At 48.6% G+C, this 20,365-nt stretch overlaps 2 protein-coding genes across 2 annotated transcripts in view; one reads left to right on the top strand and one right to left on the bottom strand.

Moving 5' to 3' along the window:
* The first annotated feature begins 3,743 nt into the window (after positions 1-3,743).
* Positions 3,744-16,024, top strand: CDAN1 (codanin 1). The gene is given in 29 exon segments (XM_036737147.1): positions 3,744-3,833; positions 3,969-4,447; positions 4,857-5,063; positions 5,262-5,434; positions 5,563-5,670; positions 5,763-5,841; positions 6,493-6,613; positions 6,827-6,936; positions 7,425-7,514; positions 8,096-8,145; positions 8,148-8,170; positions 8,535-8,746; positions 9,010-9,127; positions 9,290-9,436; positions 9,661-9,827; positions 10,156-10,243; positions 10,469-10,558; positions 10,947-11,001; positions 11,231-11,364; positions 11,468-11,571; positions 11,695-11,853; positions 12,580-12,643; positions 12,815-12,893; positions 12,978-13,126; positions 13,878-13,985; positions 14,079-14,142; positions 14,272-14,453; positions 14,547-14,654; positions 15,190-16,024. Coding segments are annotated over 29 exon segments (3,684 nt in total). The 3' UTR covers positions 15,316-16,024.
* A 788-nt stretch (positions 16,025-16,812) lies between these two features.
* The window catches only part of STARD9 (StAR related lipid transfer domain containing 9), a 145,470-nt gene continuing 141,917 nt past the window's right edge, over positions 16,813-20,365 (bottom strand). The window contains exons 33-35 of the mRNA XM_036736691.1: positions 19,970-20,049; positions 19,645-19,803; positions 16,813-18,963 (exon numbers count right to left, since the gene is read on the bottom strand). Of these exons, the coding sequence (XP_036592586.1) occupies positions 18,862-18,963; positions 19,645-19,803; positions 19,970-20,049 (341 nt within the window). The 3' untranslated portion in view covers positions 16,813-18,861. The remainder of the gene's footprint in view (positions 18,964-19,644; positions 19,804-19,969; positions 20,050-20,365) is intronic.

Here is a 20,365-nt window from a genome sequence, read left to right as displayed (position 1 = left end):
ATGGGGAAAAAATGAAGCAGGTCATTGACTAAATATTTTCTTGCATTGTAGGGGCTGCTGTTTGCACAAACTGTTATGGACATTTGCCTTGTATACTTTCCCTCTATCTTTAGCAGCCAAATATTGGGTTTCATATTTGGATGCTTAAGAAACTATACTGATCACAGCCTAGTTGTGAAGATCCTTAGTAGTCAGGTGAGCTTTTAAGATATAATACTGTCTTGTTATACAAATTGCAATCCACACCTCTAAAATCATCCACAATCACAGAAACTAGGTTCTTTTGCCAGTTTGATTTTAAATTCAATTTTTCTTTCATGTGGGCATATTTTCACTCACTTCTAATGGGTAAATAGATCTATTTCTTCTCAGACCTTAAAAGACTAGTGCTTGAATATCAATCCATGGTGGGGTGGGGTGAGGGGAGTGGCAGTCAGGTGGAAGAAGTCACAAGACTTTTCAAAATCTGTTAGTTTTTCCAGCTACTCACAGGGTTTTTCCTAAGGGATCGAGCATTGGTTACCAAGAGATGGCACCAAACAGTGTAAAATTGGGCCATTCAGAATTTTGATGAAAAGCAGAGAAGGCAGACTGAGTAAGGATGAAAGGAAGCAGATTGAAGTCTATTCTTCAGAGGCTTCAATCTGGGTCCACTGGTTTTCTTCAACATGCTGCTCTTTGGGGAACACCCCCACACTATATACCGGTTCTGCTTTTGGCTGTTTTCCTGAAACAGCCAGTGCCTACATCATTGTGCCATTTTCTTTTAACCAGACATCCTAACTTTTTAAAACAAGATAACAGTTTTGAACCAGGAAGTAAACTTACTTAAGAAGCTGTGAACTGTTGGTGGCTGCTAAATCAGACTCAAACAGCAAGCTAAGGGTACGATTTCTTTCTTACTTAATCAGACAAATAAGTTAGGTGAACACTCACTTGATGATTCTGCTTGACCCCTGTGAATCAGTGATAGGACCCAGGAAGATGAGAAGCTGTTTTGTGAAAGTATTTGGGTACTGATGTAAATGGCACATCAGTAAGACTATCTTTTGATTTTGTTTCCTCCCAAAGGTATTATATAAAAAAGTGTCCCCTACAAACACCACCCCTCCCTTTTTTTCCATCTTTTGCTCAGGCAACCAAGGACATAAGGTATCTGCAGAAACATGAGTGCTTTCATATCGGCCGTTTGTACATAAAAGTGTAATTATTTATTTAATTTTCCCATTTGTATCATATTAAGGCTTTGTACAGTGTTTTAAGTTCTGTTTTCAAATTATTTTGTATTTTATTTTTATAAACTAGTAATAAAATATTCATTCCGCATGCAAACTCCAGCTCTGACTGCATTTTTATGATCATTTGGTTAAGAGGAGTAAGAAATGCTACAAAAAGTCATCTTTTTTCTGATTCAATTTTTTTTTAAGTTTCTTCCATCTACCAGGTTACCAAAGCAACCTCAAGCTTTCCCCTGCATAAAGGGTGAAAACAGCCCATGCTGTTTTAAGTACAAGTTCACCTCCAGCAGAGACTTAAACCATGGGGATAAACTGTATAAAAGCAAAAAAGATGTTGGCAGCCACATCACATTTAAAACTCATCGATGGGATGCATAGATTTAGAGCCGGAAGGGAACACAGAAGTCTAGTCTAACCTCCTCATTTTAGATGAGGAAGCTGATGCCCAGAGAGGTTAAACAATTTGCCCAGGGTCCCAAACCGATGGTAAATGGTTAAGATGGGATTTAAACTCAGGTCTTCTGACCTGACCAACTCCAGCACTTTCTACTGGACCAAAGCTGCCTTAATTGTGCAACACTGACGTCAAATAGCAGTTCCCTTTGTCCCTCCAAGAATCTGCAGTCAAGTGGTAACTGGGGAATGCTCAGCCCTGCCACCACACCTGGCCTAGGTTTGTCTCAGTGGGTTGGTAGGGCACCTCGGTTTGAGTTAGCTCCCCCAAAGGCCCTGACTCCAAACGTATGCAAATACATGGGTGCTTTGTACACAGCTTGTAAATTACTGTTCTCTTTTCCCCCATGGGAAACTCCCTTGCTACCACAGTAATGCAAATTGTTGTCTCTGACACAGAGTTCATTGTCTCTTCTGTAACCTTCCTTTGAAATAAAGGGAACTGTCTTAACAGGGCTGGTTTGACCTGGAATTTTTGTCATTAGTGCCATCTAATGGTATCAGTTGTCATTAGGGGCCCATCTCTTTCTTCAGCAGCCTCAGCTGAAGGCAGGAGTCTGTCCTGTAAAGGATTTTGGTGGTCATCCGCAATCCCAGTTCCTCCCCATGCCTTTCTGGGTCAAGTCAGATTTCTAAGGGATAGCAATTAAAACTACCTGAAGCTGGTCGTGAGGATCTATTTGCTCACTTCTCTCGCTACTGCAATAAGAGTCCTTGATATATTTTAACTGCATTATAATAATGGCAAAAATACAGGTAAGAATCAAAATTCTTTGTCATAGTGAATTGTACCGTGTACACTGGGGAAGATCTGATTTCACAGTATAACCAAATTTGTCATATAATGAGGTATTGTGTCATAAGTTTTACTGATTTATGTAAATTCAAAAAGAAAACAAAACCAGGCAAAGTCTAGGTATTAGAAGCTGTCAACGTTCTAGCACGGCAGGTCCAGGAAGCAGACTAGAAAAAACCCTCTAACAATTCCTGAGAAAATAGATTGGGGGGGGGGGGGTCTTCTACAGCAAAGGAAAGGTCCTGGACTGGTCCTAATTTCTTAGGAATTTCTTCACATTTAACTTTCCTCACCAGCATTCATTCAAGTATTTAAGTAGCTACTCTAAACCAGCTAGGCTTAGGTTAAATAAAGGAAACATCCAAAATGCATCTAATGTAACTATGACCAGGGAGAAAGCAGCCTCTCGTAGCACAGCAGGCCAAGGTCCCAGGATCAAATGCTGCCTTCCGTTCACTACCCGTGACGTGTGATTGTGGCCAAATTATTTCACTTCCCAGACTCAGTTTCCCCATCTTGTAAAATAAGGGAATGGAACTAGTCAGTGCTTCTCCAACCGTGCTGGAAAAACTCAAAAACCCCTAAGCTCAAACACTTAAATGAACCTCGCGTCTAGCTCATAGCATTAACAATGATTTTAGAGGGCTTTACTGAACTGAACTGAAGAGGGTTCCACTGGCGTGGGCTGTCCGGAGGCCCCCCGGGAGAGACGACCCCCGGGCTCGGGGGGTGACCACCGAGGGTGCCGGACGCCTGCGTGGGCCCAGGGGGGCCCGAGGACGTGTCCTTTCCTCCCCCGAAGGGTTTGTAAATGCAGGAAATAAAACGCTCTATTACAGGATGCCGACCCGGCTCGGACCCCGCAGGTCGCATCCTCCGGGCCCAGCGCCTGGGCCCCTCTCCTCGGCAGGCGGGCGCTCCTCCTCCCTACCTCGAGGGCGCGCGCTCGCTCCACCTCCTCCTCCGGGGGCGGGGCCCGGGCGCGCGGTCTCCGGCGCCGCCTCGCGCCCCTTGGGGGCTGCCTCCGGAGCGGCGGCTCGAAGGTCTCCCTTTCCCGCCCCGCTCCGCACCGCGCTTCACCCCGGCCCGGCCCGGCGGCCGGGCGGCCTCCTGCAGCTCTCCCCGCCCCTGGCTCGCCCCGCGTCTTCAGGCGCCCTCACTGCCTCCGGCGGCCAACGGTCGGGCGGCTCGGCGGCCGGGCCCCGCCTCCCGGCGCGCGCGCGCCTGCGCAGTCGCGGAGGGACGCCCCAGCTGGGATGGCGGCCGTTTTGGAGGCGCTGCTGCGAGAGGAGGTGACGGCGGCGGCCGCCGTGCGGTGGCTGGCGCGCGGAGCCCGGGGCGCGGAGGTAGGAGGCGCGTTGCGGCCGCCGCCGGGCCCTCCCCAGGAAGGGCAGGCCGTGACTGTCGGGACGGGCCGGGCACGGGCGGGCTGCGGGGCTCCCCGGTCCGGCCTCCCGCACTCTTCTCTTCCCTCCCTCCAGGACGCCCCCGGGGAGGCGGCCGCGCTGGCGCCCCTCGAGCCGCTGCGGAAGGAATTCGTGCCGTTCTTGCTGAACTTCCTGCGCGAGCAGAGCAGCCGCGCCCTCCCCCAGGGCCCCCCGACTCCGGCCAAGGCTCCCGGGGCCTCGGCGGGGCGGCCGGGGGGCCCCGGCGCTGCGCGGGGAAGTGGCCGCGGGGTGCGAAGCCAGCTCTTCCCGGCCGAGCCTCCGGCGGCCTCCTTCGGGGAGCCCCCGCTGGCCCGCCGAGGAGGGGGCGGGAGGAAGAGGGGGCCGGTCCGGGAGAGGGGGGGCCGCGGCGCGGGGGGGTCTGATGAGGGGGGCAGCGGTGACAGCCCACCCTGGGGAGGGGGCTGGAGGCCGAGAGGTTCCAGCAGCCCCAGCCCCTCGCCCGCCGAGCCCCTGAACCTCAGCAATCTGGAGGAGTTCCCCCCCGTGGGCTCCGTGCCCCCTGGCCCCGCCGGGTGAGGACCGCCCCCCCCCAAAACACATGTTCTTCCCAGGAGATAAGGCAGGGAGGGGACACTGACCAAAGTCCTGGTGGGGATGCGGCGGTATCGGGGACAGCGGCAAAGTTGGGGCTCTCCGCGGGAGTGGAGATGAGAAAAAAATGATGGGAGGGATTGGATTGCAGGATGCTAGAGAGTTAAAGGCTGAAATCCACCCCCTTAGGACCCGTGTGATCTGGGGCATCTCCCCTTCCCTGACTTCACTTTCATCATCTGTCAAATATGGGGGCTGGACTAGATGGCCTTTAAGGTCCCTTGCAACTCTAAATGTGATCCTATGATGAGATGGGGCAGAATGTGAAAGGGTTGGAGAAGACAGGTCTTCCGGAATAGGAATCTGAAGAAAACCTGTGGCTGCTCTTAGCAGGATGAAACCTTCCCGGAGGATCAACCCCACGAGGGTGAGCACAGAGCGATCTCTGTCCAAGCCCAAGACGTGCTTCACCTCGCCCCCAATCAGCCAGGCCCCGAGTTCCCAGCCCCCAAGCTTGGACAATAGTCCTTGGGGCCTTGACCTTTCCCTAGGGTGCAGCAGTCTACAGGAAGAGAGAGAGATGCTCAGGATGGAGCGGTATGGCATTGCTTCTCTTTGGGATGTCACCTCTCCACAGGGGAATCTACAGGACTGTCACTTCCCCACTGGGAACTGTGGGATCCTTTATTTGGGCACAGTTCTCCCATTTTGGAATTCCTGAAGAGTTTTGGGGGCTGGAATAAAGGAAAGAAAGAACTGACTAGGGTTAATGTCCTCCCATTTATGTACCCTCAGATTCAAGATGCTGCTACATCAGTCACCCACCCCTGCCAGTTCTGCCCTGGAATCTGGTCTTCCTGTTCCCAGTCGAACAGGGAGCCTTACACCAGAATCTGCAGACCCTGCCAAGGTTTCCTGTCAGCAGAGGCTAGAGTTGGTAGCCATTGTCTATTCATCCTGTATCACTGGTGAGTAAGGTCTGTCCAGGGGAGCTGGAGTAGAGAACAAGAGAAGAGAAAGTTGATGAAGCAGTGGGAGAAACTTAATATTAAGTGAAGGGGACTCACTGCTTTCATGTCCCCTGACTTTTCTCCAGAGAATCTGGTCCCAAGCCTCTTCTTGGAGCTGTTCTTTGTTCTTCAACTGCTTACTGTTCGACAAATGATTAATGTTGAAGAGGATGACCTGGAAACCACCCCTGGGGGTCAGTAGGAGAGCATTCCATGCAGAAACATCTTGTGGGTCAACTCTAAGATGAAAATACAGTTGGCTAATGCTCCATTCCTATCCCTCTAGGTCCACTCAAGAGGCCACTATTCCAGAATATCCACGACTGTGTGTTTTTTGCAGTACAGGTTTTGGAGCATCAGTTCCTGTGAGTTTCACTAGTGTAGTCACCTGAACCTTCTCATTAATCCCTCTGTTTTCTCGGCAGCCAGTTGGAGTACTTAACTTGACTCTGGGCACAGGCTTGAGTCTTGAACCCACATGATCAATGTGTTGGTGGCTCACCTCTTTTTTATGCCTGATGTTCTTGACCTGTTCTCTCCAGCCCTCCATTGTAAGCGCTTATTTTCTTTTATGCCCATATTCACACTGTTTTTCCTACTCTCAGAATTGTAGTGGTCTGGGCTCTTTTGTCCCTGCCCCCTTTTTATCTCTTCCCCAAAGTTCATAGGATCATAAATGTCAAACTGGAAAGGACCTCAGAAGTCATGTAGTCTAATTCCCTCACTTTGCAGACAAGAAACGGCCCGGAAATGTTAGGTGACTAGCCAAAAATCATGCAAGTAGTGAACATCAGAGACAAGATTTGAATTTAGGTCTTCTCATTCCAGAACCACTTTTCCTTTTACTGAGCCACCTCTAGGCACTTTTGCAGATCACCCAAGGCGGGTCTCAAGACTCAGTTATACTTTCTCTAAACCTTAAATCTGACATGCTCCCTCCAGTTCTCATAGCCTTACCCTTCTGGCTTCTGTGTGGCTTATTCTCTGTTGTGACCATCTCATCCCACTCCCTCCAGGGTTCTCTCCCACCTGGACAAAGGGACGTTGAAGCTGCTAGCTGAGAATGAGCGCCTGCTTTGCTTCTCTCCTACTTTGCAGGGCCGGCTCCGGGATGCCTACGAAGGCAGTACTGCTAAGGTATTCACCCCAAACTGGACCTGACTCCTCTACCCAAAACTTCAGTTTGCAAAGTACAAGGAATACCAATGACTTATCCACATAATGTGCAAACGCTTCAATTTTGTGTTGTGACTGGGGCTAGGTCTAACGGGCAGGAGTGAACGCATGGAGAGTTTGTGGTTGGTCTCTGATGACTGCTGGATTAACTTTGATACCCCTGCCATGCTTTAGGTCTCTTTGCTGCTATCACCCCCTGCCCAGGCTGTCTCCTTTCAGCCAGAAACAGACAACCGTGCAAACTTCTCTAGCGACCGGGCCTTTCATACTTTCAAGAAACAGAGGTGATTAGGGAAGCAGGATTTGGGAATGAGGGTGAGGAGTTGTTTTTCTCTGGGATAGGTGATATTTGTTACCATGGGAGCCAGGAGCATGGCACTGATAAAGCCCAAGTAATGCATATGATTGCCCACATGGGTTCATTATCTTTCTCTGCCATAGACTGTACCCCAAACACCTGTCAGAAAATTACATGTCATTTAGTGGTAAGGGAGATGGGGTGAGAAGATAAATGGACCAATCTGCATAGATCCGTTACAGTACATCTAAAAATCTATATTGCGTGCTTTGTTGGTGGCTGGGTAACAGCTAACACCTTGGTTGAAGGAACCATCATGATATTTGGAGTGGTTAATGAACCTTGTTTGGATTAAAATAAGGACTCCTTATGCTAGCTTTTCTAGCAGTGCTGGTACCTGAAGATGGGTGGATTGTCACAGGGCATGGTTTAGTAGCCCTGATTAGTCAGGCATTCTGTGGTCTCTCTTGTTAGGGATGTATTTTATGAGGTACTCCGGGAATGGGAAGATCAGCATGAGGAGCCTGGATGGGATTTTGAGAAAGGCTTAGGCAACAGGATCAGGTAGGTACCCTTACATGGGGTGTTTTCTTTCTTTCCTGCCTCCAGCAAAGAAACAGCCCAGTAGTCTTACAATAGCTGGATTGGGGGCGGGGGGGGGGGGGGGGGGAGGGGAATGATAGACTTGGGATTTTTGACAAAACTGTTCATTGCCCCTTCCTACTATTTTTCCAATTGTCTTTGACTCTTGAATTCATCTACTCAGAGGTAACTCAAGCAGGGTTAGTTTAACCCTCGTGCAGGTTCAGAGGAACCCTAATTACCTGGGCCAGGATTCTTCAGTTAGCCTCTCTGAGTTTCTCCTTCCTTGTTGGGAGATGATCAGCTCATGACCATAGCTTTCAGTGGCTAAAGATTGTAAGGGCTGACCTCCTGCTTGTTTGGTTTAAACCCCACTAACGTCTTGTATAATCTTGTCTCCTTATGGCCAAGCCTCTCATATTTCTATTTTTTATTAAGACCAACTCTAAAGTATCATACAAAGGCTCTTAAGAGCCTTAAAATGCAAGCAGGCATTTTCTTTTCCCTACTTGGACTTCCCCTACTTCCTTTCATATTCTACCCTTCCTTTGATCGCTCTATAGATCCATGATGAGTCAACTCTCTGCAGCCTCCAGCCACAGCCACTTTGTTCGACTTTTCAGAAACAGCTTCTTCAGGTGATGCCCACATTACTACTGACCCCCAGGCCTGGGGACATATCAGTTAGGAGACAGAAAAGGGGGTTGAGGTAATCCAAGAAGTAGCGGAAACTTAGGGTAGGGGTGGTGGGTGCTGGGGAAACCTGATCTGAAGATAAGCTTAGATGGGAGATGTGACCCTACTCCCTACCTTGTTAATTGGGAAGTTGGAGCAGCCTTGGAGCTACTTATTCACTCCACGTTGATTAACACAGTGGCTTTTCTATAAATGCTACTATGCTGAAACCTTTTTATTACCCTCATTTTCTAGGTCCCTGTTTCTCCCAGTAAATGAACCTTTCTGTTTCTAACGTATTTCTGCTGTATTTTCTTCCTGTCCCAGATGTGTCAGAGTCCTTTAGGTACCAGAGGAATGGCTTTGGGTGAGGCCCCTGACCCAGATGTATTAAGCATGCTGGGAGCTGACAAGCTGGGGCGGCTTCGACGTCTACAGGAGCGACTGGTGGCTCCTCAGAGTAGTAGTGGACCCTGTCCACCACCTACCTTTCCTGGTTGGCAAGGCTTTTTCCGTGACTTCATCTTAAGTGCCAGCAGGTGAGTGTCTAGGGGAAAAATGCCTACCAACAGCAAAGTCCGGAAGATTTTAACTGTTGTATAGACCAGATAGTTTTCCATTCTCTTTCATATATCAAATAAAGCATTTGTACTAGATGACCTCTGAGGTTCCTTTTAGCTCTTAACACTCTGGGATTAAATTTCCAGTCTCTTGTTATCTTCTTTATCCCCAAAGACATACAGAGTTCACTTTACCTTTCTTGTTCTCACATTAGCATCATGTTGTCTGTCTGCCTTTCTAGTTTTCAATTTAACCAGCACCTTATGGATAGTCTGAGTTTGAAAATCCGAGAACTTAATGACCTTGCGCTACCCCAGCATGAACCCAGTGAGGATGGGGAGTCTGATGTGGATGGACAGGTAGAAAACACTAGGAATGGGGAAGGGGGAGGTGGGAAAGGTGTTCGGACTGTGGGTAGAGGATGATTTTACTGACGGGACTTAAAACTTTCATGCTTTACAATTGATTATAGACTTGAGGTTCATACAGGGTATGTATCTTGACCTCATTCTTCTTGATAGGATGAAAGGAGGCAGTTTGCCTCAGTGTTGCTGAGTCTGCGCCTTCTGGCCAAGTTCCTAGGCTTCGTGGCTTTCCTTCCTTATCGTAGCCCTGAGCCACCCCCAACTCGTGAGCTACAAGACTCGGCCCTGGCCCTCAGGAACCAGGTAAATCAGGAGGGGCCTGATGGGATGGGGATTTGGAGCAGCAGTACAGGGCATGAGACAGACAAGTTACCTGAAACTGTCACCCTATACTGGCTCTTCGGATAGGGGGATAGTGAGGAACAACTGGAGTTTGATCCCTCACTTCAGTAATGACTACTCCTCTCTGGTCCTCACCTAATAATGAGTTCTCCGACCCCTCTCTCCTGCCTCCCCCACACCCCCAGGTGCCTCCTGTGCTAGATGTGCTGACTTTGCTGCAGCAGGCATTACAGAATCACCAGACTGTGCTCACTGTGCCCTGGTTGGTGGAGTTCCTCTCCTTTGTTGACCACATCGCTCCCTTACTGGACTATTACCAGCGTGTCTTCTCTCTCCTGCTGCATTTATTCCGGTGAGTAGGCAGGGTACAGAACAAGGGGTCTTGGAATAGAACTTGGGGATACAATTCCCTGACTAGTTTTTAGAGAGTGTTAAGTAGCTGAGGTAGTATGGATTCTTTGTCTCCATCACCTGGCTATGACGTGGATCGGATGCAAACTCAAAAGGACACTATATGATCCCTGGAAAAATAGTGTAAATATTTGTTCATCCATCAGTCAGTCATTACTTGCTCTCCAGCAGGGTGGGAGTCTCATTAATCCCTTTAGGAATGTTCCCCATCCATTTTAGTCCTCTATCTCTTTTTCATAAATTTCATTCACACATCCAATTGCTCCTAGGAGCCTGATCCTGTCAGAAGAAAGTAAAAGAAGAATGTGTTTCTTGAACAAACTGCTGCTCCTTGCTATGCTGGGATGGCTTTTCCAGGTTGGAACCAAAGACCACAGATGGGAGCATGATGTACCCCTCAGTATTGGGAAAGGAGGGTGCTTGGGGTTTTGAGCACAGTTGGGACCAGCAGTCTAAGTCTTAAGGGAGATTTGGGGAGGGGGGGATCTCACCTAGTCCTAGTCTCACCGAGAGCTACTATGAAGTTAGAGTGAATGATAATCTTCTGAAGAAGTGATTGTGTCTGCCCTGACCTCTTCCCAGATCCCTGCAGTTCCAGAAGACTTGTTCTTTTTGGCAGAAGACCAAGCAGACACCTTGGAAGGAGCCACAGTGGCTTTGGTGCAGGGTCTGGTGAGTGATGGGGCCCAGGCACAGAAGGAGGCCTCTTACTTAATGAAAGAGCCCAGAACTAGAATTGGATTCAAGTCCTGCCTGTTACTTAATTGTGTGACTCAGGACCAATCATTTAACCTTCCTGAGCCTCAGAGGTTTCTTATCTGCAAAATATAAATTGCTGATAATTGAACTTGAACTTCCTGCCACTGGCTCTCACCAGTCACCGTGTGTGCATGTGTTGATAGAGTAGTATAGCAAAAAGAGCATTATTAGTTTTGGAGTGAAGAAGTCTTGTTTTCAGATTCCCACCTCTGCCATTTTCTATGTGACCTTAAGCTAGTCAGTTTCCTCGTTTGTAAAATGTTTGACTAGCTGACCTGCACCTCACTTTCCCTTCTCACAGGACACGATGCCTGTTGTGGATCAACAACTTCTCTACACCTGCTGCCCTTTCATTGGTAAGCACCTGACCCTCTTACAGGGTAAAATCCTGGCAATCGCTGTGAGCGATTGGCTATGCCCTCCACCTCTCTGCAGTTTTCTGACCTTCTAAGGTGATCCCTCAAGTACTCAATATCCTGAGTTTATTTATTACTTGAGGAAATGATGAGTTCTGAAGCTCAGGAGTTTGCATAATCTAGAAGAGAAGGTGCTTCTGGGATGACAGGAGCCTCCCTCTTATTGCAGGAGAACTACGGAAGCTGCTCGCTTCCTGGGTATCTGGTAGCAGTGGACGCAGCGGTGGCTTTGTGAGGAAAATCACCCCAACCTCAACTACTGCCTTAGGACCTCAGGCCCCCAGAACATCCCAAGGGCTACAGGTAAGGTAGAGAATGACAAGTGGAGATTACTAAAAGGATGAAAAAGACTAAAAAACCAGTTGACCTGACCTTAGGGTCCCTTGTCTTGTTTACTCTCACATAGGCAGAGCTAGCCCAAGCCTTCTTCCACAACCAACCACCTTCTCTTCGAAGGACTGTGGAATTTGTTGCAGAGAGAGTTGGATCCAATTGCATCAAACACATTAAGTGAGAAGCCTAAGCCTTATGTTCTCCATACTCTCTTTATGCTACACTGATGGGGTGGGGGTGGGGGGGTAGTTAACTTATTAAACATCTTCTGACTAAATTTCTCTAAACTTCCCAATATAGAGCAACATTTGTGGCAGACCTAGTACGACAAGCAGAATCACTTCTGCAGGAGCAACTTGGGGAGCAGGAACAGGAAGGGGGAGCCCCAGCCCAGCTCTTGGAGGCACTGTGTGACAAGATCTGCCCGGAGGGGACACAAGCCTTGACCCAAGGGCGAGAGTAAGATTCAAAAATCTCTGAACTTCTCTCTACCCTCTCTCCTTTTTGCCTCTTTCTCCCTTATCTCTTACCTTGTGTCTCATTCCTGGTACTTTCAACTCATCCTATGTAGAGAATTTGCCTCAAGAGGGAAAAATCTAAGCAGGGTAACGAAAGGAGGGCAGAGTGATGAGTGCCGTGGAAGAGATTTCGGTTCAATATGAGAAAACCCTAAGATGGCCTCTTGCCCACCAGAGGCTAGAGGTCATAAAAAGGAGCCCATTTTTCTTCTCCATGGAGCTGTTTGGCCTGGTCTCATTTAGAGCTTCCCTTACACTTTTTTCCTCATTTTCATTGGTGAGGTTTTTTTTTTCTCCCTAGTCCCAATAATCCTTACCCATCCCCCCTTCCACATAGAACTTTTTAAAAGTGAGCCATTGCTACATTTTAACTCAGATGTAACTTGTAACAGAGGCACAGCAGGACCTGGGTTGGCAAGTCACTTTGTTGCCTTAGCCACCTGGGACTGTGAAAATTATCAGTCTGCATTGGGACCCCAGACACAAAAGTTGTGTAAGACTTTGATAAGTCTTCCAAGTACAGCTGTTTGCTGTCTCCTGCCAGCCGGATAAGAAGGAATCCTTCTAGACCTGTGGTGATCTCAAGATAATACATGTTCTTTCCAAACTTAATTAATGGCCTCTGGACTCGGGCATCTTTCTGTACCTCTCCTCCTTCTCATTTCAGATTTTGCAGAAAGAAGGGCCCTGAGGCTGTGCGGGTGCTGCTGCCAGAGGAGACTTCCCCAGCTGTATGTAGCAGAGGTCCAATAAACCTGAGCCACATTGGCAGGAACATGGGGTGGTGGGGATCAGGGATCCCCCCAGGATATAAAAGACACTGTGGGAGTTGCTTCCTCTCGCTGGGGACAGACCTCCTCCTGCTGTGTTTATTATGGTGGTGTTGGTGACATGTGTTACAGGTCCTGAGGAGCGCAGAGAATATTGCTGTAGGACTTGCAGTGGAGAAGGCCTGTGCTTGGTTATCAGCCAATATCACAGGTAAATTCCTGGGGGAATTCAGAATGTGTTGAAAGGCCTGGCTTAAAGCTTGGCTTAGGTGACTGTCTTATTTCTTGCCTCTAGCCCTGATCCGGAGGGAGGTGAAAGCAGCTGTGAGCAGAACACTTCGAGCCCAGGGTCCTGATGTAGCTGCCCAGGGGGAGAGGAGGGGCTGCTCCCGTGCCTGTGAGCACCATGCTCCCCTTCCCTCCCACCTCATCTCCGAGATCAAAGTACACAGCTACCCCTGCCCCCATTGCCCCTCTCATTACCTCCATGCTAGTATTCAAAGATACAGCTCTCTCCCATTTCCCTGGGTTATTTTCCATTTCTTCCATTCATCAATGAACTCTCTTTATTTGATAATTCCATTCCTGTTATTCTTGTTGGGGGTCTGGAAGCAGGAATTGGAAAATACAGCCCACTAACCAGATAGATGCCACACAAATCCAAGGTGCCAATAGGAGAGTGAATGTGAGCAAAGGATTTAAGGGGACAGTGGTTCAGATATGTGATTGTTGGGATGGTCTGGAAAAGAGTAACATCTGAGATTACTCAGGAGGGAGAAGAGAAAGCTGGAGAGGCCTTCAGTGCAGAACAAAGGACAGGACCAGCTCTTTTCTCACACCGGGAAGGACAGAACAAGAGGAAAAGAAATCGTAGGAGAGCATGAGGTGCCTGTAAGAGGATCAAGAGATCCTTATGGCTCCTTCCTGTCCTGTTTAAGGAATAAGGAGAACTGCCCTGGGAGAAAGATTAGCTTTGACCCTACTCCAGTTCTAGAATAAGAGGTAGTAGAGGTCTTCTAGCCCTGTAACCTCTTCTTTCCAAACCACTGCTTAGCCCTCTGGCCATCTCTTGACCTCAGCTGCCCCCAGTTCTTGATTAGTTGCTCTATTTAGTGCAATCAGAGGGCCTGGGAGTTGTTCTTGTGCTCCTCGTGATGGTTCTCCTGCCCTTCCCTCCTTCCCCCCCCCCCCCCAGGATGTGCTTGCTCTCACTGTGGGGCCCCGGGATCCTGAGGAGGGGATTACCCCAGAGCAGCTGGAGACGCTCCTGCGACAGCTAAAGGAGACACTTCAGTGCCGGCAGGTGAGATTGGACCCAGCTGGGGTGGGGGGGCTTTTAGCTGTTCTGGTTGCTGATGTTCAATTCCCTTTCTCCCCTTCTTCTTGATCTTCACAGTTCCTATGCCCAATCTCTGAGCAGCAGCTTGCAAAATGCTCTGTGGAATTAGCCTCTTTTCTTGGTATGGCATCCCAGCTCTTCAGATGTTTGTGCACATGTGCTGCAGCCTGAGACGGAGGGAGGGAAGGGACCTTGCTGCCCACGTTGGATGTTCTGTGGAAAGGCCCACGGACTGCCTCTTTCCCTGCAGTTGCTGACCAAGTCCCAACCCTGGGGTCTCCAGGCCCACACAAACTGGAAAGAGGGGAAGCCCGAGGACTCCTGCAGATGCTCCTCTCCCTCTGGCATGAGGACTTCCAAGTGCCTGTTCCACTGCAGCTGCTGCTCAGCCCGAGAAACGTGGGACTTCTAGCAGATACACGGCCCAGAGAGGTGGGTCCCTGGTGTCCTAGAGCCGGTTCTGCAGCGTAGGTCTCTGCCCTGCCCTGGTACCTGTCCTTCCTCTGACTGACTCTTGTGTTGCAGTGGGACCTGCTGTTGTACCTGCTTCGGGGACTGGTGGACCGGGGGCTGATGGGAAGGGTGGAGATAGAAACCTGCCTGAGGAGTCTCCACCAGGCCCCCTGGCCTGAGGTAAGGCGTCCTGGCTCTTGATCCTGAATGAAACTACAGGCTTGTGCTAAGACTGACTGGGTTATTAGGGGAAAGATTGGGAGGATAGCGGGATTGAGTTGTCCAAAGACAGGTCATGCTAACTAATAGCTATCATTTTTATATGCTGCTTATTATCTGCTTTACGATGATCTCACAACTACCCTAGAAGGTAAGTGCTATTTTTAGCCCTGTCTTACAGATGAGGAAGCCAAGGTAAACAGGTGAAGTGACTTGCCCAGGGCCACACAGCTGGGAAGTGGCTATGAGGCTGGATTTGAACTCCAGGCCCAACATTCTGCATCACCTAGCTTCCCAGTTCACAGCCATGTATAGTGGCTCCTAAGCATTCTGTCAGAGATTTCAGGTCAAACCTGAAGGGAACCAACAAGTATGAGATTACTTGGTCCCTGTGAAATCCCTTGCTAATAAAGTTTTAAGGTTGTGTAGTAGTGGTTTCCCACTGATTAAAAACTTGTCTTTTATTGCCATTCTCTATACCTTCCCCTCCCCCTAGGACTTCTCTGAGGAGCTAGCAACACTGTCTTGCCTATTTCTGGCTGAGCCGCAGGTACCAGGACCCCGGCTAAGAGCTTGTGAGTTGATGAGACCGCCTCGTGGGACTGTATTGGCCCAGAGTTAGGACCAGTAAATGAGGTCCTGCCTTTGAGCTCATGATCAAAAGCTCTGGCCCTCACCTGACTTACAGCCTCAAGAAAGGAACCAGGAGCCCAGCCGTGTCCTGCAAGGAGTTGTCCGCCTAGCAATCCTTACCAGAAGATGGAGAGGAGATGCATCCTGGGCCACCATCAGACCCAGTGGGCAGAGGTGAGGAAAATCTTCAACTTTCCTACCCAGAGCTCTGGAGAAGACAGTCTTATCTTCAGGACAAAGGTGACAAGAGCCCGGTGGCCCCCTCTACCAGGGAAGAAGAGGGAGCTTTTATCATCCAGACTCTTCAACAAAATGACATACCAGCGGATAGCGTCAGAGTTTGGAAGGGCCAACCTGCTGCTTTCCCAGAAGCTTCCTTGGACTTTGTGGTTTTAGAAAGCAGGAGACTGACTTCCTGTCCATATATTAGGAAGAAGATTAACAAATGTAGCTAGAGCTTTGGGAGTCCCACTTGCCTCAGCTCTGCGCCCAGATATTTTTTCCTTAAAATGCATCATGGATACCAGTGACAGACCACACCTCATTTGTGTAAAACACAACTTTAGCAACATGCCCAGTTTCAGGGAAGCCAGACTGGGCCTGATCTTATTTAAATGCTATCTATGAACCAGGAAAGGAAGCCCGAGGAGGGAGAGAGTAGATTTTTATGAAATATTAAATCCCACTTTGTCACAAGACCTGCTGTTGTAGTGTTATTTTCTCTTCAGTCTACTCCTTCCAAAAGGTAAAGAAAGGGCTCCAGAGACATGGGGTTTGAAAGTATGTGGGTGTTCCCAGAATTCGTAGCTTTGGGAGAACGCGCAAGGTTTTCTTAATTGTTGAGAGCTCCCGCGGCACTCAACCTTCTGAGCGTGAACTTCTGAACAGGGCTGAGTCATAGAGCTGGTACTGGGATACAGACATTGCATTGCCTTTTCTACAGAAAAAAGGCCAGGGCAGCATGGGCTCTAATTTAGGGGTTACACTTTCCATCCACCAGAGGCCCTTCCACAGGGTCATCATGAAAGTATAGTTAAAAGACAAAAGAATGCCAAGGCTGAAAGAGTGCTTAGCCTTGGCTCGGAGAAGAAGTAGACCCTTTCCCCTTCATCTCAGGCCCCAGCAGTTAAGCCCTGAATGGCCCAATGCAGGATTGAGATAGCAAGGAAAGAGGGCTAGTCCTACTACCCACTGAGTGACAGGGGTTGCTTTTGAAAACCATCTTCCCTCACTGCTCCCAACTCCACCAAAACCCTCTGGGACTGAGGTCAGTGTAAGACATAGAAAGGCCATACACTGCCCCCTTTATGGATGGGTTACAGGAGAAGGAACCCCAGATAACATGGTGCTAAACATAGAGCCTTTCAATCAGAAGTTAAGCTTGCTGAACTAGCAGCCAAAAGGGGCTTTATTTTTTCTAGAAGTGGTTACATCCACAAGATAGCTTAGGATGGGGATCCTGACTCCCAGAAACCCCGATGACCTGACAGGGACAAGAGTTCTGATAGGCTCTGCTTCACACAATTACTGTCATCTTTTATTCCTTCAACCTGGTCAGTGAATTTAAATTTTGAATTTCATTATTGCATTTTAAAAACTGCTGCCAGTTGTGAAAGCAGATTGGCACTGATCCATCCATTCACTTGTGACATTATAAACTCCCTTGTCACCTGAAGTAAGTCATCTATTCCTCCCTGACCAGCGCAAGCACTGCACAAGAGGCTCTCAGTACATCCTTGTTGGATTGAGCTGAATGACCTTCATGGGGAATGCCAACAGTTTGGCACCACTACCTGAACTACAGTCAGTAAACAGGTCCATGGGCCAAACCTAACCCACCACCCGTAAATTTTAATAGAAGGTAAAACCATTCTTAGCTTGCAGGTCACGTGACCCCTGGTCTATATATAACATAGGGTTAGCCTTCATAATCTAAACATACACAGAACTCCCATATTTCTAATGCTTCTGACCATATATGGCCATTAGTCTAGCAGTAACATACTTGAAAAGGGATGGGGGATGGAGTGGTACATAAATAAGAATTTTAATATCAACTGTTGATTGTACTGCTTAAAAAATAAAGTTTAAAAACAGCTTTTTAAAAAAAAAACCTGCAATCAATAATACAAATAACTTAACCTGGAACTATAGTACAGAAGAGGAGGTGAAAATACGGAGGTGAGGCAAGGGGGCCTGTAAAAGCCTTAAAAAAATAAAATTTTGCCATATTATACAGAACTTGCCCTTTACCCACACTTGTCTCCACTTTGGCTAGTCCCAGTATAATTTGCTAAGAGCTATTCAGTACTGAATGAGGGAATGGCCTACCTACTTTGACCCTTCTGATAAAATGGGAGGTAGCCACGCAGGAAAAGGGAGACCAGCTAAGGGCTGCTCTTCCATTCCCCTTCAACTTGGCCCTGGAAAGTAGGTGGAGCCAGACTAAGCTGAATTTGGGGCAACGGGGAGGAGGTGAGATGAAGCCTCTCCATCACCTTTCACATCTCCCTGTTTCCTGGTCAAGCCTCCCTCACTCTGTCTGCTTGAGGGCCCATGCTGATTCTTAATAAAAGCTCATTGCCTTAAAGCAGGATGAGCATCAATTTGAGGGATGTTGGTGACAGGAAACCAGAAGGTTGTCAAGGCTGGCTGTTTTTTTCCTGCTTGGGACAAAGAGAAGTCCTTTCCCCTTCCACTGATCCCAATACCCAAAGTGAACAGACAAGAGAGAGCCTTGGAAACAAGCCACTCTCATCTCCTATGAAGAAAAGGGAGAGAAAGAAGATTGAGAAGACATTAAAGAACAAAATTAGCATAAATTTGTGAATGTCTAAGACTGGAGGAAAGGATTCTAAACTGCCTTCCTGGTGAGGACATGTCTGTTCTTCAAAGCCCTTCTCATTCCATCTAGTTTCTCAGGGGCCTCACCCCCATCCCTACCACAGTCCTTCCCTCTTCAATATAGGAGGCAGATTGAAAGCAGGGCCTTGGATGCCAATACCTGCTTTGCCAAGCCGCACAAATACAAGCTTATGTGGTCACTAAGTTTGCCACCTCGCTAGGAAAAGCCCACCCTTCTCCACCCTTTCAATGAGTTCTCCCAACTCAGTTTAATGAGGCCCAACCCTGATCCATGGGCTCTATGGGCCCCCCCACAAAAAAAACCAAGAGCAACTTTGGGAGTGGGGTACAAGGAGGAAAGGGGGCAGAGAGGGACAGGACTAGTTATGAGGCTCCGAATATGATTGGGCCACTGAAGCAGAGGTAACTAGGTCTGGAAAATGTGGCCCCCTCACTGCACAGCCAGGGCCAAGAGGTTCAGGCCCCCTCATTCTGCAGTGGGGCCACATGTGGCAATGTGTTTATTTGCCAACAACTCTGGACTGAGCCGCTGACCATCCCATCCCACCATGGCTGTTCCTCATTCATCTCTCCATGTTGCAGTAAGCTCTGCCATAAATCTGCTACTGGGTGTTTCCATGGCCACCTTCTGGGCCTCTCTCTCAGTAGAACCATCTCTGTGAATCTGGTATTAACCACAGAGAAAGGAAGCCAGGTTTGCTATTACCAATGTCTGTTGCTTGGCACAGTGAGTCAGCAGCACAGGGGGGAGGCCTGGAGCCCCCAGTTCCACCTGAATAAGAAAGGCAGAAAAGGGAATACTTGATGCTAAGACAGGTATCTTGAATAGAATGACAGGACAACTCTTTTCAGGAACTCCAAGTTGTATCTGAGGAAAAAATTACTGCACCCATAGCACATACTGCTATTCCCTGTGACCCCTTACTAGACTTCTCTGCTAAGTAGTTAGATCCTAGACTGGATTCTGGGCACTGAAGTTGACCATATTACATCCTATGTGTCCCAACAAGAGCTTTTTCTCCACCCCCATGTCGAGTGATGATGGCTATGATTCACCTCCTCAAAGGCCTGAGAGAAGCCAAAGGATGGCTGGCAATCCCTGGCTCAGGAAAGGAACAGTTGCTTTCAGGACTGCAGAGAAGATCAAGCCCCTTTCCCCACTCTGAGGGACCCACTGTCTCCTTAATGAAGCCATATCTGAATAAAAGTCCCTCCACTATGGCTGATTTCCCCCACGATCTTAACTAACACTTGGGACCACAAGGCTCCTTTGGGACTTCCTGCTCTTTTTTCAGTTAATGGCCCAGGGTCACAGAGATGGAACAGATACATGCCTGCCAAGTCATCAAATTACTGCCAAGACCTACGAGTCTGTGTCGAGCCAACCCCAGGCCACGGCCTAGGCCAGCGTTAAGTCCCACCCCCAAAGAGCTGCAAGGTTTGAGTGGCTCACCTGGACCATATGAATGACTTTAGTAACCTCCTTCCCATCCACAGTGTGAGGCTGCAGGACCCAGGCACTGGGCAAGATCTCCCCACGGATCATGTTTTTTCTGGGCCGTGGCATTGACTTGTCATACACTGACTGAGCTACCATAATGGTCAGCTGCCCCTGAGAACAGAAAAGCTGTTGGATGCTACTCAGGATGGGCAAGGGTCCACATCTTGGCTTTGGCTGGCAGGGCTCTACCTTGAGGGCTGTGGTGGCCTCCCATTCTACACCATCCCACAAAGACTGATCTTCAGAAGCTTCCCCACCCCCTTTCACACAAACTTACCTCTTTGGCCTCAGAGCTGACACAGCAGAAATCCCGGGGTTGCTTTAGACAGCTCATTGAGGTATTGCTGACCAGGTACACTATAAAGGTGAGGAGAAGAAGAAGTCATGAGAAAGTCATTCCTTCTCCCCTGGCTTGTCCCCTCTCCCTTGCCCTAGGCGCTGGGTCTTGAGCATCTGCTCTTCTGCTAGTGCAGCGAACAGAGTAGTGAACAAAGCAGTGAACAAAGCTTTTGGGTCTGGAGTCAGGAAGACCTAAGTTCAAATCAAGCCTCAAGAGACTTAAGATGTGTGACCCTGGGCGTTGCTTTTCCTGTTTCCCTCTCATCTGTAAAATGGGGATAATCACAACACCTACCTCCCAGGTTTGTTGTGAGCACAAAAATTAAATATTGGA

This window comes from Trichosurus vulpecula, chromosome 8 (assembly GCF_011100635.1).
Source record: "Trichosurus vulpecula isolate mTriVul1 chromosome 8, mTriVul1.pri, whole genome shotgun sequence".
NCBI classification, from domain to species: Eukaryota; Metazoa; Chordata; class Mammalia; order Diprotodontia; family Phalangeridae; genus Trichosurus; species Trichosurus vulpecula.
The sequence above is the reverse complement of the archived record's forward strand: the minus strand, read 5'-3'. Positions and strand labels throughout refer to the sequence as shown.